Source organism: Salmo salar, chromosome ssa14 (assembly GCF_905237065.1).
Source record: "Salmo salar chromosome ssa14, Ssal_v3.1, whole genome shotgun sequence".
Lineage (NCBI taxonomy): Eukaryota > Metazoa > Chordata > Actinopteri > Salmoniformes > Salmonidae > Salmo > Salmo salar.
In genome coordinates, this window is record NC_059455.1 from 31,598,209 (window position 1) to 31,619,985 (window position 21,777).

At 44.4% G+C, this 21,777-nt stretch overlaps 1 protein-coding gene across 30 annotated transcripts in view; it reads left to right on the forward strand.

The window, feature by feature from the left end:
* Positions 1-21,777, forward strand: part of LOC106569344 (obscurin) — an 86,911-nt gene that overhangs the window by 37,682 nt on the left and 27,452 nt on the right. For 10 of the 30 annotated variants that reach the window (XM_045694207.1, XM_045694208.1, XM_045694210.1 and 7 more), the window contains 17 exons: positions 80-346; positions 984-1,058; positions 2,051-2,152; positions 2,374-2,475; positions 3,671-3,757; positions 4,463-4,540; positions 5,927-6,193; positions 6,416-7,129; positions 7,670-7,939; positions 8,606-8,869; positions 11,187-11,465; positions 11,937-12,194; positions 12,477-12,743; positions 13,218-13,493; positions 15,417-15,683; positions 16,296-16,571; positions 16,851-17,123. In XM_045694207.1, coding sequence (XP_045550163.1) covers positions 80-346; positions 984-1,058; positions 2,051-2,152; positions 2,374-2,475; positions 3,671-3,757; positions 4,463-4,540; positions 5,927-6,193; positions 6,416-7,129; positions 7,670-7,939; positions 8,606-8,869; positions 11,187-11,465; positions 11,937-12,194; positions 12,477-12,743; positions 13,218-13,493; positions 15,417-15,683; positions 16,296-16,571; positions 16,851-17,123 — 4,122 coding nt within the window. The remainder of the gene's footprint in view (positions 1-79; positions 347-983; positions 1,059-2,050; positions 2,153-2,373; positions 2,476-3,670; positions 3,758-4,462; positions 4,541-5,926; positions 6,194-6,415; positions 7,130-7,669; positions 7,940-8,605; positions 8,870-11,186; positions 11,466-11,936; positions 12,195-12,476; positions 12,744-13,217; positions 13,494-15,416; positions 15,684-16,295; positions 16,572-16,850; positions 17,124-21,777) is intronic. The other 20 variants (XM_045694209.1, XM_014140612.2, XM_014140617.2 and 17 more) reach the window with 18 other exon arrangements.

Genomic DNA, 21,777 nt, shown 5'->3' on the forward strand with positions numbered 1-21,777 from the left:
TCATTGACTATGTGAGGATGACTTTAGTTTTTGGTTGTTAACTGTCATCATTCGTAACTAAACCATGAATGACTTTCAGCCCAACCTGTGACCTTCAAATATAAACTGCAGAGGCAGGAGGCTGAGGAAGGGGGCAGTGTTACCCTGCACTGTGAGCTCTCTAAACCTGGAGTCCCTGTAGAATGGAGGAAGGGAACACAGGTGCTGAAGTCTGGAGAAAAGTACCAGATGAAGCAGAAAGAATCTGTGAGTGAACTCCTGATCAGCAAAGTAGTACCTGAGGACAGTGGAGACTACAGCTGTGTGTGTGGAGACCAGAAGACTACATCCAGTCTCAAGATTAAGGGTAGGAGAGAGTTAATACATTTAGATGTGCCTTTGTCACTAAATATGTTTGGTAAAACTATATTTGGATGCGCTACAGATGGTCATTCTATCAACAAACTATATGTTGATAAGAAACTGCTTTCTAAGGTTACGGTTAGGGTTAGGGTTAACAAGAGCCTCTGATGCAGGAGACCGAACTGGATCAAGGTAGGAAGGGGAGCGTACATGGAGAACAGTTTGTCTGTCTGCTTTAACTTGTCATCTGTGCAGTTTGTCCTGCTTCTTGGTCCTGTTGACAATGTCGGTGATGATGCTGATAGTATTCGTTGTCCTTTTACAGTCAGTGCATATGTCACTGTACTTGAAGTTTCTTGTGGTTTGTTTGTGCCACTGTTTGTTGTGTTTAGAAAGGAAATTGAGTAGGCATCTTTGTCTCTGTATTCTGTTTGCAGTCAGTCCACGTGTTCTGAAGGTTTTGTCTCATTGCTTCTGGTGTTCACAGTTATCATGTATTTATTTGAGACTTGTGTGGTACATCCTTTGTTGGCAGTTTGTATGATACATCCCTCTGTTGGCTGTTTTTCTGTTATGGTCAGTCTTGTCATAAAAGGTTTGTTTATGAGGTTTTGTATTCTAAGTTGCATGTTTTATGGCAGCTCTGAAGTATTCAGCTCCTCCAGTAACTCCCAAACAGGAGGAGCCCCAGAAGGAGAAGGCCAAAAAGGAAGAAGGTAGGGAAGGACAAGGAGAGTAACAGTTTGGTTTACTGCTTGATTCTCTGTCTTTATGGTATGTCTATAGTGCCTATGTCTTGGCTGAATGCGGTGTGCAACATCCTGAATTGTCGGGAAATCTGAACATGTTGGTGTAAATTTGTGTTTAAATTAGGACAGTACAAATATACAAATGGCGGCTCACCATTAAAGCTTGTTAAGGAGGAAAATGATGCCTTTGCAGCCTGAATGGGGGATGCTTTATGTACTAGCCGGTCCACGGGGAACATAAGTGTATTACCTGGAATGCACATCAAACTTAAATGATAGTGCAAATTTAGTGCCCACTGTTGGCTGCCTAGGCTATGCAATATGCATATCACCAAATACATTTTTCCTAGTGCTATTTTCAATGACAAATTTACCTAATTTACAGGTGTAACTTTGTTTATAGTGACTGGAGAACATTCAAAGTTTCTATCTGATACCTCATCTCTACAGAATGTGCAACTTCTCCTCTGTCAATCAAGGGTGCAGGGCGGGACTAATATAGTAGCTTTCTTATTATTATGTCAGTGCTCTCCGGGATCCTTGGAACATTCCTACACCATTGAAGTTGAAATTGAAAATGGTTAAGGTAAGGTTTAAGGTTAGGGTTAGGTAAGGGTTATGGTTAAGGCTAGGGGTTACGGTTAGGGTTAGGTAAGGGTTATGGTTAAGGCTAGGGGTTAAGGTTAGGGTTAAGGTTTAGGGTAGGGACGTCCCGAGGATTCCGGTTAGCACTGACCATTCTTATTAGCCAGATTTAGTTTGTTGTTTATCTGTCAAGAATTAACCCTTAACCAGGTTGCAACTATGTTTTGTATGTGTATGCAAACCTTGTCTGTGCACAATTGTCACCTTAGCTTTGAGCGGCCTGACATTGTTTTGGATTCTCTGCTTCCCTTTGAGGGCATGCTTTTGTGAGCATACTCAGCTCAGGATCTAAAGTGAAATGTTTAAACCCCCAGCTCCTCCAGTCACTCACAAACAACAGGAGACCCAGAAGCAGCAGGAGACCAAAGAGGCCCAGAAAGAGACAGTAGAAAGGAAGACAGTAGTAGAAGCCCATGGTAGGAAAAGATAAGATATGTTCTCTGTTGAGCTCATTCTGGAAGTTATAGAATATTGAGGTATTCTGATTTCTGCTATATCTGTGAAGCCTGCTGTTCCTGCCGGCCCTAAACCAGAGCCCCAGAAGGAGACCGTAGAAAAGAATACAGTAGTTAACATTTCTGGTTACTTGTTGAAGTAAAGTTAAAAAATGTTTAGTTATTATGGTGTTTTGTCATAGTCTTGGAGCCCGCGACCCCTATTGCTCCTGCCACCCCCAAAACGGAGCCCCAGAAGGAGACATTAGAGAAGAAGACCGTAGTAGAAGCCTCTGGTAGGAAAGGTGAACTATCTGTTGTCTGTCACAGCAATTAAAAAATAAATTGTATTCTGGTGTTGCTGTATGTAATTGTGTTGTTTTATCTGGTCGATAATTGCAGTCAGATAGGCCAACAAGCAGCAGTTCATATCTGTTCCTTTGTGGCTTTAGCACTGTGTGACTCATTTTTTGGGTCTGTGTTTCAACTTGTGATCCTCTTAGTATTTTCTTACTTGACACAAATATGTAATAATGTAGTAATGTAATAATAATATGTTTTTACTTGGTTTTCCCTCAGCTTTAATGGCAGTGTGTGTCTGTTTTAAAGATGTTTTGTTATATGACGTAATATGAATTCATGTTCATGCGTGTGTTATTGAGCTTTCTGCTTTCTAGACAACTGATGAAGTTCAGTTATACACTGAGTGTCCAAAACATTAAGGACACCTGCTCTTTCCATGACATAGACTGACCAGGTGAATCCAGGTGAAAGCTATGATCCCTTATTTATGTCACCTGTTAAATCCACTTCAATCAGTGTAGATGAAGGGGAGGAGGCAGGTTAAATAAGGATTTTTAAGCCTTGCGACAACTGAGCATGTTTTGTGTATGTGTGCCATTCAGAGGGTGAATGGGCAAGACAAAATATTTAAATGCCTTTGAACGGGTTGTGGTTGTAGGTACCAGGCGCACCGGTTTGAGTGTTTCAAGAACTACAACGCTGTTGGGTTTTTTACTCTCAACAGTTTCTCTTGTGTATCAAGAATGGTCCACCCCTAAAGGACATCCAGTCAACTTGACACAACTGTGGGAAGCATTGGAGTCAACATGGGCCAGCATCCCTGTGGAGCGCTTTCGATACCTTGTAGAGTCCACGCCCCGACGAATTGAGCCTGTTCTGAGGGCAAAAGGGGGTCCAACTCAATATTAGGAAGGTGCTCCTAATGTTTTGTCTACTCAGTGTTTTCTGGTAGTCATCTTGATATTTTGTCATAGTCTCTAAGCCTGTTGTAGAAAAGAAGACCGTAGAAGCCCCTGGTAGGAAAGATGACCTATCTGTTGTCTTTTCAACTAATACCTGTGGGTAGTCTGTCACATCAATTCAAATATGGCTGCTCTTTGGCCTATCTGTTCAACTTCAAGCAAACATCATTCATGGCTTTAGTATTGTGTGGCACATTTTGGGGGTGTATATAGTCATTTTGGTGTTTTCTTATAGCCTTTAAGCCTGCTGCTCCTGCCACCCCCAAACCGGAGCTCCAGAAGGAGGAGACCGTAGAAAATAAGACTGTTGCAGATGCTCAGGGTGGGTACTTTCGTATAGGGACTGCTGCTCTTTGGTCAGTCTGTTCAAGCGAACGTCATTTGTGGCTTTAGCATTGTATGGCTAATTTTGTGGTTTCTGCTTCACCTTGTGGTCCTGTTAGTGTGTCCTGTAAGCTTCTTCTGTTTAGTCTTTGTCCTTTACTTGCAGTGTAGGCTATGTATTGGCAGTCTGTGTCACTGTCTGTTTCTCTCTTTGAAGACTGTTGTATGACGTTGGGAATTCATGTTCATGAGTTCATGCTTTTGGTTGAGCTTTCTGCTTACTAGACAGATGATGAAGTAAAATTATATACTGGTAGTTATTTCGGTGTTTTGCTATAGCCAAGAAGCCTGCTGCTCCTGCTGCCCTCAAACTGGAGCCACAGGAGGAGACAGTAGAAAATAAGTCAGCAGTAGAGAAGATCAGCTATCTTTTGCCTGTTAAGCTCATACCTGTGCAAAGTCTGTCATATCAATTCAAATTCTACTGCTCTTTATCCGTTCAATTGGACATCATTTGTGATTTCACATTGTGTGGCACATTTTTGGGTCTCTGCTTTATCTTGTGTGGTCCTATTAGTCTGTGTCATGTATGACGGTTGCCCTTCACTCAAAGGGATGTAATGGCAGTTTGTCTGTTTAAATACTTTTTGTTGTATGACATTGGGAAGTTAAATCATATACTGGCTTTGCTGTTTTGTCATAGCCGTGAAGCCTCCTGCCGCCCCCAAATTGGAACCCAGGAAGGAGACAGTAGAGACGAAGACAGTAGTAGGAGCCGCTGGTAGGAAAATATGAGCTTGCTGTTGTCTGTTGAGCTCCTACCTGTGCATTGTCTGTCCCATCATACTGTGTTTCTCAATGTAGACTCAGAATGTAGACTCTTTGCTCTTGATTCGAGTTGTATGTGGTGAACAGTGTGGCTAGATTCTTTCTGAAGGCAAGTTGTGTCACATAGTCTTTCTGTAGCCCTTCAGTTAGCTTCCCTTATCTTGTGGCTTCAGCTGGTTTGTCAGGCTGTTCTCTTAAGAGGTGTTGAGGATCTTATCAAGTGTATTACTGTGCCACAGTAGAGAAACCTCCAGTTCCTGCAGTCACCCTTAAACCAGAGCCTCAGAAGCAGGAGACCAAAGAGAGAGGAGATTAGTTTGTCATTCTTAAGTTCAGTACATCGGTCCATTGTTCGTATGAATGGATAAAAATGTTTGACTTTGGACGTTGTTTGCTTCCATCAGGTTTGCACGTGCATTTTTTTTAAATGCAAAAGTTATTCAACTCGTACTTTAGGCTATCTGATATAGTTCCTGTTCTTTTCATCCTTAACTCGACGAAGTACATTCTTTATTGACAATATATTCAGTAGATTTTGCTACAAGTATTGTTTTGTCTGCATACTTTGCCATGCTTCTAAATGGTGGTGGAAAGAAAGTAGGCTACAATGATGGTTGCCATTTGAATGGGTAAGACTTGAAGCTCCGTGGACATTGGGCTTTGTTCGCTTCCGTCTGGTTCGCTTAGGTGCACAATTTTAAAGTTGATGTTATAATGAAGATATATTCAACAGATTGTTCATGTTTGTACTGTAGTTGTGGAGACACCAGTTGCTCCTGTCCAGTCAAAACCAGAGACTGAAAAGGAGGAGAAGACAGTGGTAGAAGCCCATGGTGGGAAAAGAGGAGCTTTCTTTTGCAGTCTATTCCTGTATAATGCTGCCATGGAGCTTGCAGTTGTAATGTATTAGGTCTTCACTTGGTTGTCTTTTGTTGACCTTGCTGGAGTCTCCTTGTTGTAGATTCCTTGTTGTAGTTTGATTATGATATTCCAGGTGTATTCTGCGTACAAAATATTGAATTTAGGCAGAGACCAGGATTGGTCATGCAGTCCTGTACATAACCTTGGTTATGTGTAAACCCAGAGTAGTTAAAATCTCACTTTCAATGTGGTGGTGGGTCACACACACAAATCTTTTTTTGAACTGCTGGCCTGGACGGATGGACACCAAGCAGAGAAGAGTGCATACATTAACGGTCATTGAAAGTGTTTACCATACATAGAGACACCATCCCAGTGGGATCGTCTTCTAGACGCTAACACCATACGGGTTTGCGATGTCTCTTTTTGAGGCATTGTGACAGTGGATGAAGATATTTTTTAACCCTTTATTTCTCAGCTCTTCCAGCCACATTCAAACACGATCTTGAGAGCCAGGAGGTTGAGGAGGGGGGCAGTGTTACCCTGCACTGTGAGCTCTCTAAACCTGGGCTCCCTGTAGAATGGAAGAAGGGAACACAGGTTCTAAAGTCTGGAGACAAGTACCAGATGAAGCAGAAAGATTGCAGTGTGAAACTACAAATCTGTGATTTGAAACCTGAAGACACAGGAAACTACCACTGCAGCACTGGAGACCTAGAGAGCTCAGCATACCTGAAAGTCAATGGTAGGATGATGAAGACCTTTTCACTGCAGCCCAATTCTTCCCTAGCACAGAAAATATCACCTTGATTTATGATAAATTGATCTGAAGCACCACATGTATTAACTGAAATGCAATAAATAGTTAGTAAAAATAAGTGATGCAACAAAACAGTTGGAATAATACCTACCATTTATTATGTAAGTGTAGGCTTATAATTGATCTTTTGCGATTTTGATTTGTCAGCTCTCCCAGTCATATTCACCAAAGATCTGCAGAGCCAGGAGGCTGAGGAAGGGGGCAGTGTTACCCTGCACTGTGAGGTATCTAAACCTGGAGTCCCTGTAGAATGGACGAAGGGGGAGGTGGGTCTCTGCCCCTGTGCCAAGTATGAAATCGTCCAGGAAGGGCACAGCGCCAGACTAGTCATCCACAGCTTAGACTCTGAAGACTCAGGCAGCTATACTTGTGACAGTGGCGACCGGAAAACCACAGCAAAACTTTCTGTGAAGGGTAGGCTGAGAGAAAACTCTTCTGGTTTTAGCTGTGTATGCTGTCGGGAAAGAAAATCAAACTTTCCCACATGTATTATACATATTTTGTGGTTTGGAGGCACAATTCTGCCCTCTAAAAGTTTCTCTATCACACCTCTCCCAACCTACATCATTCCTACCCCCCTCTTGCTTTCCACAGCCCTGCCTGTTTACTTCAAAACCCGACTACAGAATCTAGAGTGGGACGCAGGTGAGATCGCCATCCTCCGCTGTGAGATCACAAATCCTGGGGCCAGCGTTGTCTGGAGCCGGGGCGACAGGGTCTTGGAGTCTAACAACAAGTATCAGCTGAAACAGGAAGGTGCCATAGTGAAGCTTATCATCTATAACCTACAAGGGGCTGACTCTGGGGAGTATATCTGTGACACGGGTTACCAGAAGACCTCATCCATGCTCACTGTACAGGGTAGGGGACAAGATGAAATGTCTGCTACTGTCTTCTGACATTATTTTCAATCATTCTCTCTCTCTACACACCTCTTGAATCATGGCACCTCTTTTAATTCACTCTATCCCTACCACCGCTTTCCATCCTGAGTGATTCCCACAAGACTAATATCACGCAAGGCTTTAGAGGACCAAAGATCTAAAGAGCACAGAAGTAAAGCTTGTTGGGATCTTCATACATTTCCTGATTCACCTACTGCTTCCTATGTCTTTCATATCCTTCACATACCTTCTTCTGCACTTCTACCTTCATAACCATTCCACCCGAGTGCTCTGCTGTTAAGGACAATGATCTGTCTCACACTTCCACTTCTTCTGTCTTGACAGGAGCAACCTTATGTCTTGACAGTTGTCTCTGTATTGTAACTGTATTGAGTGTGTATGGTTAGGTGCCTTATTTCTGTTGTAATCTCACCATGTACACCCATATAGACACTAGTGCTCCCTTAGAGTGAGATTCGCATCTAAGCAGTAACACATAACTGGCTTTTTAAAACAGAGCTGGAGGTGACCATAGTGAAGGTCTTGAACAGCTGCTCGGTGCGCGAGGGGGAGGACGTTCACTTTGAGTGCCATCTGTCCCACGAGGATGCCAAGGGGATCCAGTGGAAGCTTGCGGACGTCCCTCTGCAGAACAATGAAATGAATCTGATCCGCAGCCAAGGCAAGGTGCACAGCCTCACCCTCAGGGGGGTCACCCAGGCCGACTCGGCCACAGTCGCTTTCACCGTGGGCCACCATACCTCCACCGCCAGCCTGACCGTCCGAGGTAAGGGGTGCATATACATAGTCCAAGGTTAGGAGTATACAGTATATAGTCATATGCTGTACATAGTCTGAGGTAAGAGATACATCTGCTGGCGATCAGCCCCAACCTTCTCCCATTGTACCCCAATACCAGGATCCATTCTGTCCATTCCAAATCCGTTTTATACCCTGAACGTCCAAGGTAAAGGGTACATATACTGTATAGTCTGAGGTAAGGGGTTATATAATATATGTATGACGCTAATCACTGACTTTTACTAGACCTAACCCTTTTCCATTGTACCGCAATACTTGGAGCCATTCTGTCCATTCTTTCATAGATTCTTCATGTCTTTTATCTTCTCTTATCAATAATGGATCTCTCAATTCATGTTCATCTTGTTGTGGAGATCGATTATTATAGCAGTGCATGCCATTGGTAGGCCACTTGTTAATTTCTCTCACATTACAACATAACAAGAAACCTCCCCGTTTTTGTCATTTGCTATTTGAAACCTGCAGTGGTTAATGTCTGTTTAGCAAATGCTTTTAAATGTTGTGTTGAATGTTTCCTTTCAAGATATTGGATGTGATTAGATGTCCGTCCCGTCCGTGTCCACTCCCTAAACCTGGTAACGTCTCCATCAATCTTAACCTGGTCTGTATCTATCTTGCTGTGTCCCCCCAGGGGCTCCTGTGGTGTTCAAGAAGGAGCTAGAGAGCCAGGAAGCAGTTGAGGGGGGCAGTGTCTCCCTGACCTGTGAGATCAGTGCTGAGGGCAAGGTGACATGGAGAAGGGGCTCCGTGCTCCTCACCCAGGGGGAGAAGTATTCCATGGAGCACACAGGTTCTACCTACATCCTGATGGTTCACAAGCTGAAGGTCGAGGATGCTGGAGAGTACACCTGCGATACCGGGGATAAGCAGAGCACGGCCACCCTGACAGTCAAAGGTAATGGAGCCTCTGTATTCACATCGGTCTCTCGTTTGCTGTGACTCTACATTATCGTCTGCTTTCATTCAGTGTGCCAACGGACTAAGAACTTCCATCTTAATGCCAAGGCAGCATCGACTCTTCCTGGGGTCCAAGAAAATTAAGGCAGTTATACAATTTTAAAAACATTACAATACATTCACAAAAGATTTCACAACACATGAAGTGTGTACCCTCAGGCCACCACTCTACTACCATATATCTACAACACAAAATCCATGTGTATGTGTGTGTACAGTGCATCTGGGAAAGTTTTCAGACCCCTTGCCTTTTCCACATTTTGTTATGTTACAGCCTTATTTAAAAAAATGGTTACATTACATTTTTCCACATCAATCTACACACAATAACACAGAATGACAAATCAAAAACAGATTTTTTGAAAATGTTCAAATTTATAACAATAAATATCACATGTACATAAGTATTCAGTCCTTTTACTTAGTACTTTGTTGAAGCACCTTTGGCAGCGATTACAGCCTTGAGACTTCTTGGGTGTGACGCTACAAGCTTTGCACACCTGTATTTGGGGAGTTTCTTCCATTCTTCTCTGCATATCCTCTCAAGCTCGTCACTGCACAGCTATTTTCAGGTCTTTCCAGAGTTGTCCAGGTTCTGAATGGGCCACTCAAGGACATTCAGAGACTTGTTCTGAAGCCACTTCTGTGTTGTCTTGTTGGAAGGTGAACTTTCACCCCAGTCTAAGGTCCTGAGTGCTCTGGAGCAGGTTTTCATCAAGGATCTCTGTGTACTTTGCTAAATTCATCTTTCCCTCGATCCAGACTAGTCTCCCAATCCCTACCGCTGAAAAACATCTCCACATCATGATGCTGCCACCACCATGCTTGACCGTAAGGATGGTGCCAGGTTTCCTCCAGACGTGATGCTTGGCATTCAGGCCAAAGAGTTCAATCTTGGTTTCATCAGACAAGAGAATCTTGTTTCTCATGGTCTGAGACGCTTTAGGTGCCTTTTGGCAAACTCTGAGTGGGCTGTCATGTGTCTTTTACTGAGCAGTGGCTTCCGTCTGGCCACTCTACCATAAAGGGCTGATAGGTGGAGTGCTGCAGAGATGGTTGTCCTTCTGGAAGGTTCTCCCATCTCCACAGAAGAATTCTGGAGCTCTGTCAGAGTGACCATCGGATTCTTGGTCACCTCCCTGACCAAGGCTCTTGGTTTTTGCTCTGACATACACTGTCAACTGTGGGACCTTATATAGACAGGTGTGTGCCTTTCCAAATCATGTCCAATCAATTGAATTTATCACAGATGAACGATCAAGTTGTAGCATACAAGCATCTCAAGGATGATCAATGGAAACAGGATGCACCTGAGTTCAATTTCTAGTCTCATAGCAAAAGGTCTGAATACTTATGTAAATATGGTATTTATGTTTCTATTTTTAATACATTTGCAAAAATGTATAAAAAACTGTTTTCACTTTGTCATTATGGGATATTGTGTGCAGATTTATATAAAACAAATATAATAATTATCCAATTTAGAACAAGGCTGTAACATAACAAAATGTGGAAAAAGTCAAGAGGTCTGAATACTTTCCGACTGCACTGTATAGTGCGTATGTTACCGTGTGTGTGTATGCATGTGTCTGTTCCTGTGTGTCTCTTCACAGTCCCCGCTGTTCCATAAGGTGTATTTGTATCTTTTTTTATCTGATTCTACTGCTTGCATCAGTTACTTGATGTGGAATAGAGTTCCATGTAGTCATGGCTCTATGTAGTCGTGGCTCTATAGCAACCAGTTTTAGAAGTATAATCTGTGAGTAAGCATAGTTGTCGAGGTAACAATAAAATGTTTGTTGATCATGAAATGTAGGTTTCATAATCAATATGTGTTTTTATGTTTGAACCACAGTCTATTTGCTGTGTTGGGGACTACTGCATGTTGGTTTTGTTTTCATATTCAGACCTATACTAAGCTATTGTGTCAGAGATCACTTTTTGCATATACATATGTCTACAGTACCTTCCTACACGTTAGCCATTACGTAGGAAGTGAAAGTGTGTTTTGTGTAATATTGTACTCTTTCAATGAGAAGTCCTAAACATTGAGTTGGCAGAAATAGTTTCACTAATATCCATGGTGTCTCCTGGAGTGCAAGTGTCCATCCTCTTTAGAACTCACTTTTAAATCGGGATACCAATGTTGGTGCTCTAATGTTGAGTGTTTCACCTTAATGAATCTCCTGGGAAACCTTGACCCTGGGAACCTTTAAATCTCTCACTCCCCCATCGTCAAATTCATTCGCCTCCAGAGTCTGTACGCATCACTCGGGAGCTGCACGACATCACAGTGACCACCGGGCAGGATGCTGTCTTTGCGTGTGAGTTGTCCCAGGAGGGCGTGACCAACGGAGAGTGGTGGCTAGGGGATAACCTCCTCCAGAACAACGACCTGAACCAGATTACCTTCCAGGGCCGGGTGCACCGGCTGACACTGCAGATGGTCACCACTGATGAGTCAGGGGACGTGGCGTTTGTGGTGGGCGAAGAGAAGACCGTCGCCTGCCTACTGGTGGAAGAGAAGCCCAAAGGTAATGGAGATGTTAACGGAGACGTTAAAGATGGCCATCTAGTCCTCACCCTTCTTCATCTCTATCTTCCATCAAACAGCATTGGAACAACCTCTGTTCATCTGCTGTGCACCATCATCCATTCCATTCTAACGTTTCTTTAGACGTGTGTTGGCCATCCTCCTGGCTTTTCTTTTTGTAGCATCTTTGTCTTTAAAGATACTATAAATTGAAGTTGACAACAAGATGGTTGTCACTTACATAAACATATCACTTTGCTAACTTCAGTATCAATTTGAATATCAATTGAGTGATGCACGCCTAATAGACATAGTCTTTATGGTTAGCATTGGCGGCATTGTAGACCTGTGGAAAAAGAGCCACTTTAAACACTGCCCATAGAAATACCATACAAGTTTGACATGCATGACATCTGACACTCAAAGTGCATTACACTGTATGTACTTAGCTTGGGATTTCCCATATCTACAGTGTTAATCCTAGAGAAGCCTCATGACACAGTGGCCCTGGAGGGTGAGACAGTCACCCTGTCCTGCACCGTCTCCGACCCCACGGCCACTATCACCTGGAGCAGGAATGATGTTGCCATCAAAGCAGGCCTCAAGTACGATCTGCGGAAGAATGGAGCTCTCATGCAGCTCCGTATCCACAACCTGGAGATGGAGGACTCTGGAACTTACTGCTGTGATACCGGGGATGCACAGTGCACCGTCACATTGACTGTGGAAGGTAAAGAATGATGCTGCCACTTGAAAAGTTTGGACCCTCTACACTGCATCTAATGGGTACTAGAAAATAGTCTCCTAAAATTGAAGGCTCAGGATCAAGAATAACTCAGGACGAGTTCCCCCACAATACTGTTCTTAACTTGCTTGCCCTCTACAAACTATCAGGCACCCAGTCTTCCGTCAACATACAACAGAGCCATCTTACGCCCCTGTCCACCATGCCACCATTGTCTACACATCTTCTGTTGTCTGACACTGATGTCATGTCTCCTACTTCCACCAGGTGCCCCGGCATTCTTCCTGAAGGAGCTGAAGAACAAGGAAGCCCAGGAAGGCGACGATATCACTCTGCGTTGTGAGCTCTCCAAGGCGTGCACTCAAGTGGAGTGGAGGAAGGGAGGCATGGTCCTCCAGGCTGGTAAGAAGTATGAGATGAGGCAGGAGGGCTGCGTTCAGGAGCTCCGCATTCGTAACCTGGAGCCAGACGACAATGGATACTACACCTGCGACGCTGGAGACCAGCTCACCACGGCGTCGGTGGCAGTGCAAGGTATCATGTCACAACTACACCATCTGTCCATGAAAGGGTTCATTTCTGTATCGTTTTTTCATTTCTCTAGGATCAAGGAATGCATTTCGAATAGTTTATGATACACTTGTTGAAACCACAAAGGCTATTGTATGTTTTTCAGCAAGTTAAAGATGATCAGTTGTAGGATGTAATTGTAAATTAAAAAGATGTAAGATTTATTTGTTTACATAGACAGACAGTTTCCAGTCTTGATTGAAAACAGATAGTTGACATTTAGTTGAACAAAATGTATATTGTATCATGGAATGTGTAGGGAATAAATAACCCAGTGAAGTGAGCAAGGAGGCTTGCCCTCTTAAAGTCAAAGTTTAAATGAGGAATGAGACAGGTCGAAGTAATCTTTATTATCCCATAGGCTGGCATTGTGAGTTTGAGGTGAGTTGTGTGAGTGGCAGTAGCTGAGTGTCTGACTGTATCTCCACTACTCTGCAGAGGCAGAAGTCCTCATAGTGTGTGGTCTAAAGAGCACCGATGTCTTTTTGGGCGAGTGGGCCACCTTCTCCTGCCAGCTGTCCCGCGGTGTGAGGCCCGGGGAGGTGCAGTGGTGGCTGGACGGGACCCTTCTCCAGGACAGCCCCTCCAGCGAGATAGGGCTGAGCCAGGGCCACGTCCACACCCTCACCCTAAAGGACCTGGCCCCAGACGCCTCTGGCACCGTCACGTTCAAAGCCTGCAGCCTGGTGTCCTACGCCAAGCTCTTAGTTAAAGGTATCAGGGAGGAGGAACTAGAGGGATTGAGAGGAGGAGGAGAGTGACTTCTAAAGATCCAGCTGTGTTCTCCAGACCTTGCAGCATCAATGCTCATAATACTCAACATACATATGTGTGATTAGATATAATATTCAATTATGGTATTTATCTGTAAGTGACCACCAGAGCATTTTCACCACATTGAGAGTAGACTACTATTTGCACACTTTCTGTCTAAGGCTAATGTTAATCTTGACAGTATTATGCCAGTGTCCTCAAGAGTTCAAAGCTCCCTGATTCAGTAGTGGGAATGACTAGTTCAGTAGCTAAGGTCTTTTTGTGCCTCATCCATGCATGCTTCCATGCATGAGCATACATTTGAGTCATTTCACTAATAGAGTTAGAATGAGAGTTTTCATGCTGCATGCTTTTGATAAGACCAAAACATACAAGATGGTGCAGCAGTAGAGGATGTTTCCACCAGTTTCTTAGTAAGATGGATCAAGAGCAATGATATCCAATGAGGATTCACACCCATAGTTCCATTGTGTATCTATACTTTTAGCTAATAATGGCAAATGGTACCTAACAGTTGTGGTTTACAGAATATCTAGTTGTAATAGAGTAGGACTGGTGGACATATTTTGATAATTAAAGGTGGAATATGCAGAAATCGCACCGTCATTCCTGGTTGCAAAAATGTGAATAGTTCTCCTAACTTCAGTTTGTGTGTAGAGAATCATTGTACCATCTAAAGCGCTTTCAAATACATTTTCAATAACCAAAAATAATGTGTTTGAAGCTGGTTTACAAAACCGAAAGTAAAAGATGCAAAAACGAAACTTAAGAACGGTAAGCGTAGAAATAGCGCACATAGAACATATCTACCACTTCTTAGACTTGCTTTCAATGAAAATAACAGATCTATAACTCACATTTATATGTGAATTTGCTCGGGTCACCCAAAAATGTACATGTTGCAGCTTTAAATATAGTTCTAGGAATCATCCACTCTAATCTTATCCAACAATTATAGAAATCATATCTGCCTACTGTAGTGTATTCACATTGAAATAGATGACATATTATGTCGTCTATTTTGTGGCAGTATGTGGGATGTATGATTGCTGATAATAAGTGATGTGTGCACACAGTTAGTAATTAAGAAATAAAGTGTGCATTGTGTATTTTATTAACTTAGTTTTGATGCAGTTCTATGGGTACAGTGGGACAGATTTTACAACAGCAAAGTTTGTTTACAGATATGTCAACCTATAGAATCAGCAGTAGCTGGAAATTACAGTGTAGGGCAGTGCTGCTCCACCCATCCACCCTGGCCGGCCACTTTCCCTTACTTACTCTCACTCTCACTCTTCGCTTCACCTCCACCCTGCACTGCACCGCCCCTAGCCTGCAAGCACTAAAACTCTCTAATCCTTCCTACCTGTGCCCTGTCAGTCTGGCATCTCTATCCACCCGCTGGCATATCTCCCCTTTCTCATTGGTTGGTTAGTGGGCAGTAGTTGTGTCCAACTCCCCCTGCCTCTTGAGATGATTGGGCTTTTCACTCCCCCTTCAGTTTGGAGTAACAAAAACCTCTGTCACAGATAAGTAGACATTCACATACTGTATCTAAGTGCATATTTGGCCACAGAGTGCTGCATCCATAAGATGTACTGTTAATCAAGGCACCTCTAAGGGCTTGCCACAGCAGCACACAACACATTCTAAGCCACCTCTGATACCACCAACAACTCAAGCCATTTATCAAATTTCCCCCTTGGGGATCAATAAAGTTAACTCAATTCAAAGTAATATACATCAAAATACTCCAAGGTGTACTGGGGTGTTTATAAAGCCCAGGTATTGTTCCTTGGCATGTCGAGAGAGTGCATGTCAGTCATGATGACCTTGTCATATGACCCCTGCCCCCACTCTCAGACCCCACAGTAGAGGTGGTGAGCGAGATGCAGGACCTGCGGGTGGCTGAGGACAAGCCGGCTGAGTTCATCTGCCAGTACTCCCGGCCGGTCCAGGCCCAGTGGAAGAGAGACGGTCGGCCATTGCAGCCTGACGGCCAGAGGGTGGTAGTGGAGCAGGACTGGACCGTGGCTCGCTTGTACATTAGCCACGTGTCCACTGAGGACAGGGGGAGATACTCCTGTGAGGCAGAGGGGACCTGTGTGGTTGCCTTACTGGAGGTGGAAGGTGAGCTTCTCTCCGTTTGGAAAGAGCACCTTGCTATTCTACCCTTCCCCTGAACTTGTAAAAATGTTCGTTGTTGTTTTCAATTATGATCAGCAGATAGCGATTTCAAGTGGGTCTTTTTTTTATCCTTTAATTTATGCCATCTTTCCCCACACCCCTCTTTAGCAGGCAAGGCAAAATGATAAATGTACATGACTTCTAAACCATGAGACATGACTTCTAAACCATGAGACCTGATCAGGAAAAACTCTGATCAAATAGGGCACTTGTTTCTCATGGTCAGGTCACATGCACAGGAAAAACTCATGGCCCTAGTGTGAAAATGGGTATCAGAAAACAAAGCATTGTAAGATTCACCAAAGACTGCATTGACATCCCTGGCAGGTCATTTCATGCATTATGTGTGTGTCCAGCAGTTTTGGCAGGTTTTCATTGTGAGGTTCCGCTTGAATAGAAGCAAGTGTCAAGCATAAAAAATCCACTTGACCTACAGGGCACCGTAAACCTGAAAACCCCACAACAGCTTGTCTTATGACACATTCTCCCCTCTCAGTCAAAGCTATTCTTTTACAGTAAACTGCCCTCTCCCTGCTTCCCTCTCCTCCCTTACAGCCAAACCCATTGAAATCCTACAAGGCTTGGAGAACATGGACACCATTGACGGCGGGGAGGCCCTATTCGAGTGCTCCATCTCTCGTTGCGAGATCAAAGACTGCCGCTGGCTGATCGGGGGCAAGCCGGTGAAGGAGTCGCCCACCACGGAGATCGTGTCCTTCGAAAGTGGACGCCGCCACCTCTTGCTGCTCAAGGATCTGCACGTTGGAGACAGCTGCAAAGTTACTTTCCAAGCGGGCACCGCAACAACCTCCGCCATGCTCAACGTCAAAGGTGTGTCACCCCAATTAATGTCCAACTTACAGTATGTTTGTTTGTCAATTAGTCACTCCATTTAATGTTTCCTTATGTTTGTTAGTTCCTGTTTTTTCTGGAAACATAAGTCTTAGGCCTGGTCTACTGGTGGAAATTACATACTACAGATGAAAATAAGGAAAATCTGCCTGCAATTGCTATAGGAACTAAGACTAGCATTAGTTTCTGTATATGTAACAGTATTGTGAGTCTTGAGTTTATGTTAGGCATTATATGACATGGATTTTGTGTGAGTAGGCTGGCAGCTGGATGTGGTGAGTGGTCTGGAGGATAAGGTAGCTGTGGTGGGAGAGACTCTAGAGTTCAGCTGCATGCTGACTGAGCCTGTGCCTGAGGCGGAGGTAGCCTGGTACTCTAATGGAGCCGAGCTAAAGGCTGATGACACCTGGGGCATGAGGGCTGACGGCTGCTCCTACCACCTGGTGCTTAGACAGGCCCCAGCCATGCCACCACAGGAGATCACCTTCGCTGCCAGGGACGCCATCTCCATGGCCAAGCTCACCATCATCAGTAAGTGTCTGAACAGCCATTTTGGAATCAATAATAGAAGCGTTCTCCAGGGAAGTGATTCTCAATTCTGTTAGATCCATTCGTCTCTCTTTCTCCTATTCTCCGGTGTTGCGGTCTACATTCAGAACCACATTCCTGTTCATGTTAAGTACTGTTGAAGTTATATGGCTACAGGTTAATCTGCCTCACCAAAAGCCCATTCTGGTGGGAAGCTGCTATAGACCACCAAGTGCACAGTATCTGGATAATATGTGTGAAATGCTTGATAATGTATGTGATATCAAAAGAGGTACATTTTCTGGGTCATTTAAATATTGACTGGCTTTCATCAAGCTACCCACTTTAAGAAAAAGTTTCAAACTGTAACCAGTGCCTGCAACCTGGTTCAGGTTATCAGACAACCTACCAGGGTAGTTACAAACAGCACAGGGTTGAAATCATCAACATGTATTGTTCACATCTTTACTAATGCTGCAGAAATTAGCTTGAAGGCAGTATCCAAATCCATCAGATGTAGTGATCACAATCTAGTAGCCATATCTAGGAAAACCAAAGTTCCAAAGGCTGGGCCTAGTATAGTGTATAAGAGCTCATACAATACGTTTTGTAGTGATTCTTATGTTGATTATGTAAAGAATATTTGCTGGTCTGTGGTTTGTAATAAAGAGCAACCAGACGCTGCACTTGAAACATTTATGACATTTCTTATTCCAGTTACTAATAAGCACCCATTAAGAACATGACTGTAAAAACTGTTAAATCCCTGTGGATTGATGAGGAATTTAAGAATTGTATGGTAGAGTGATAAGACAAAAGTTATGGCAAATAAGTCAGCAGAACCGAATGGCAAACGTACTGCAAATTAAGAAATCATGTGACAAACTGAATAAAAAGAAGAATAAACTATACTATGAAACAAAGATGAATGATAGTAAAAAGCTTTGGAGCACCGTAAATGATATTTTAGGCAAAAAGGCAAACTCAGCTCCATCATTCATCGAATCAGATGGATCATTCATCACAAAACCCACTGATATTGCCAACTACTTGAATGATTTTTTTCATTGGCAAGATTAGCAAACTAAGGCATGACATGCCAGCAATAAACACTGACACTACACATCCGTGTATATCTGTCCAAATTACGAAAGACAAGCGTTGTAATTTAGAATTCCGTAAAGTGAGTGTGGAAGAGGTGAAAAAATTATTGACAATGACATGCTACCGGGGTCTGGATGGAAAATAGCGGATGAATATTACCACTCCTATTTGCCATATCTTCAATTCAAGCCTACTAGAAAGTATGTGCCCTCAGGTCTGGTGGGCACAAAAGTCATTCTGCTACCTAAGAATAGTAACGCCCTCATTACTGGCTCAAATAGCTGACCAATCAGCCTGTTATCAACCCTTAGTAAACTTATGGAAAAAATGATATTTGACCAGATACAATGCTGTTTTACGGTAAACAAATTTACAACAGACTTTAAGCACACTTATAGGGAAGGACAGTCAACAAGCACAGCACTTACACAAATTACTGATTGGCTGAGAGAAATTGATGATAAAAAAATTGTGGGGTCTGTTTTGTTAGATTTCAGTGCGTTTTTTGGAATTATTGATAGTCTGCTGCTGGAAAAACATATGTGTTATGGCTTTACATCCCCTGTTATATTGTGGATCAAGAGTTACCTGTCTAACAGAGAACAGAGGGTGTTCTTTAACATAATCCAGGTCAAATCAGGAATTCCTCGGGCAACTGTCTAGGCCCCTTACTTTCTTCAATCTTGATGAACGACAAGCCAGTGTGTCTATGTACATTTGAAGTCGGAAGTTTACATATACTTAAGTTGGAGTCATTAACTCGTTTTTCAATAGTTTTAGCAAGTCGGTTAGGACACCTACTTTGTGCATGACACAAGTCATTTTTCCAACAACTGTTTACAGACAGATTATTTCACTTATAATTCACTGTATCACAATTCCAGTGGGTCAGAAGATTACATACACTAAGTTGACTGTGCCTTTAAACAGCTTGGAAAATTCCAGAAAATTATGTCATGGCTTTAGAAGCTTCTGATAGGCTAATTGACATCATTTGAGTGTACCTGTGTGTCACATGTGTCGTAGTGGAGAGAAGACCAAGGCGCAGCGGGAATGTGAATACTCATACTTTTAATAAACTCAAGTAAGGCATCCACAGGAAAAAAACAATAAACGCGACAGCAATAGTTTTGCAGGCTATACAAACGCAGTGCAAAAACAACTACCCAACAAAGAAAAACACACACTACTATACTGCTCAAAAAAATAAAGGGAACACTTAAACAACACAATGTAACTCCAAGTCAATCACACTTCTGTGAAATCAAACTGTCCACTTAGGAAGCAACACTGATTGACAATAAATTTCACATGCTGTTGTGCAAATGGAATAGACAACAGGTGGAAATTATAGGCAATTAGCAAGACACCCCCAATAAAGGAGTGGTTCTGCAGGTGGTAACCACAGACCACTTCTCAGTTCCTATGCTTCCTGGCTGATGTTTTGGTCACTTTTGAATGCTGGCGGTGCTTTCACTCTAGTGGTAGCATGAGACGGAGTCTACAACCCACACAAGTGGCTCAGGTAGTGCAGCTCATCCAGGATGGCACATCAATGCGAGCTGTGGCAAGAAGGTTTGCTGTGTCTGTCAGCGTAGTGTCCAGAGCATGGAGGCGCTACCAGGAGACAGGCCAGTACACCAGAAGACGTGGAGGAGGCTGTAGGAGGGCAACAACCCAGCAGCAGGACCGCTACCTCCGCCTTTGTGCAAGGAGGAGCAGGAGGAGCACTGCCAGAGCCCTGCAAAATGACCTCCAGCAGGCCACAAATGTTCATGTGTCTGCTCAAACGGTCAGAAACAGACTCCATGAGGGTGGTATGAGGGCCCGACGTCCACAGGTGGGGGTTGTGCTTACAGCCCAACACCGTGCAGGACGTTTGGCATTTGCCGGAGAACACCAAGATTGGCAAATTCGCCACTGGCGCCCTGTGCTCTTCACAGATGAAAGCAGGTTCACACTGAGCACATGTGACAGACGTGACAGTCTGGAGACGCCGTGGAGAACGTTCTGCTGCCTGCAACATCCTCCAGCATGACCGGTTTGGCGGTGGGTCAGTCATGGTGTGGGGTGGCATTTCTTTGGGGGGCTGCACAGCCCTCCATGTGCTCGCCAGAGGTAGCCTGACTGCCATTAGGTACCGAGATGAGATCCTCAGACCCCTTGTGAGACCATATGCTGGTGCGGTTGGCCCTGGGTTCCTCCTAATGCAAGACAATGCTAGACCTCATGTGGCAGGAGTGTGTCAGCAGTTCCTGCAAGAGGAAGGCATTGATGCTATGGACTGGCCCGCCCGTTCCCCAGACCTGAATCCAATTGAGCACATCTGGGACATCATGTCTCGCTCCATCCACCAACACGCCACGTTGCACCACAGACTGTTCAGGAGTTGGTGGATGCTTTAGTCCAGGTCTGGGAGGAGATCCCTCAGGAGACCATCCGCCACCTCATCAGGAGCATGCCCAGGCGTTGTAGGGAGGTCATACAGGCACGTGGAGGCCACACACACTACTGAGCCTCATTTTGACTTGTTGTAAGGACATTACATCAAAGTTGGAGCAGCCTGTAGTGTGGTTTTCCACTTTAATTTTGAGTGTGACTCCAAATCCAGACCTCCGTGGGTTGATAAATTGGATTTCCATTGATTATTTTTGTGTGATTTTGTTGTCAGCACAATCAACTATGTAAAGAAAAAAGTATTTAATAACATTATTTGATTCATTCAGATCTAGGATGTGTTATTTTAGTGTTCCCTTTATTTTTTTGAGCAGTGTATATAGGACTCCCAATCAAAGGCAACTCAACACACCTGCCTTCAATTGGGAGTCCAATCACCAACACAACACTTAACACACACAAAAACTCTGCCACATCCTGACCAAAACTAATACAATTGCTCCCTCTGCTGGTCAGGACGTGACAGAACCCCCCCCCCTCAAGGTGCAGACCCCGGAATGCACCTTAAAAAAGAAAACACAAAAAAATCCACAATACCCCAACAAAACCAATAAACAATAACCCCTAAACAATAAGGGAGGGAAGGGAGGGTGGCTGCCGTCAACGACGGCACTGTGCTACACCCTCCCTCCCCAACCCACCTATCCTGGAGGTGGCTCAGTTGCAGGATGTGGACTTCGCTCCACCTTCGGCGTCGCCCACTTCGGTGGCGCCGATAGCTGCGCTGGGCAGACAGGCCACTCGGGCTGACCCTGGCAGACGGACCACTCTGGCTGGGCCGGAGGACAGGCAGGCCACTTGGGCTGGGCCGGAGGACAGGCGGGCCACTCGGGCTGGGCCGGAGGACAGGCGGGCCACTCGGGCTGGGCCGGAGGACAGGCGGGCCACTCGGGCTGGGCCGGAGGACAGGCGGGCCACTCGGGCTGGGCCGGAGGAGGACAGTCGGGCCACTCGGGCTGGGCCGGAGGAGGACAGTCGGGCCACTCGGGCTGGGCCGGAGGGCAGTTGGGCCACTCGGGCAGCTCCGGGCAGTCGGGCCATTCTGGCAGCTCTGGGCTCCAATCTCGCCCTGCCAAATAGCGCTTGTGCCCCCCAA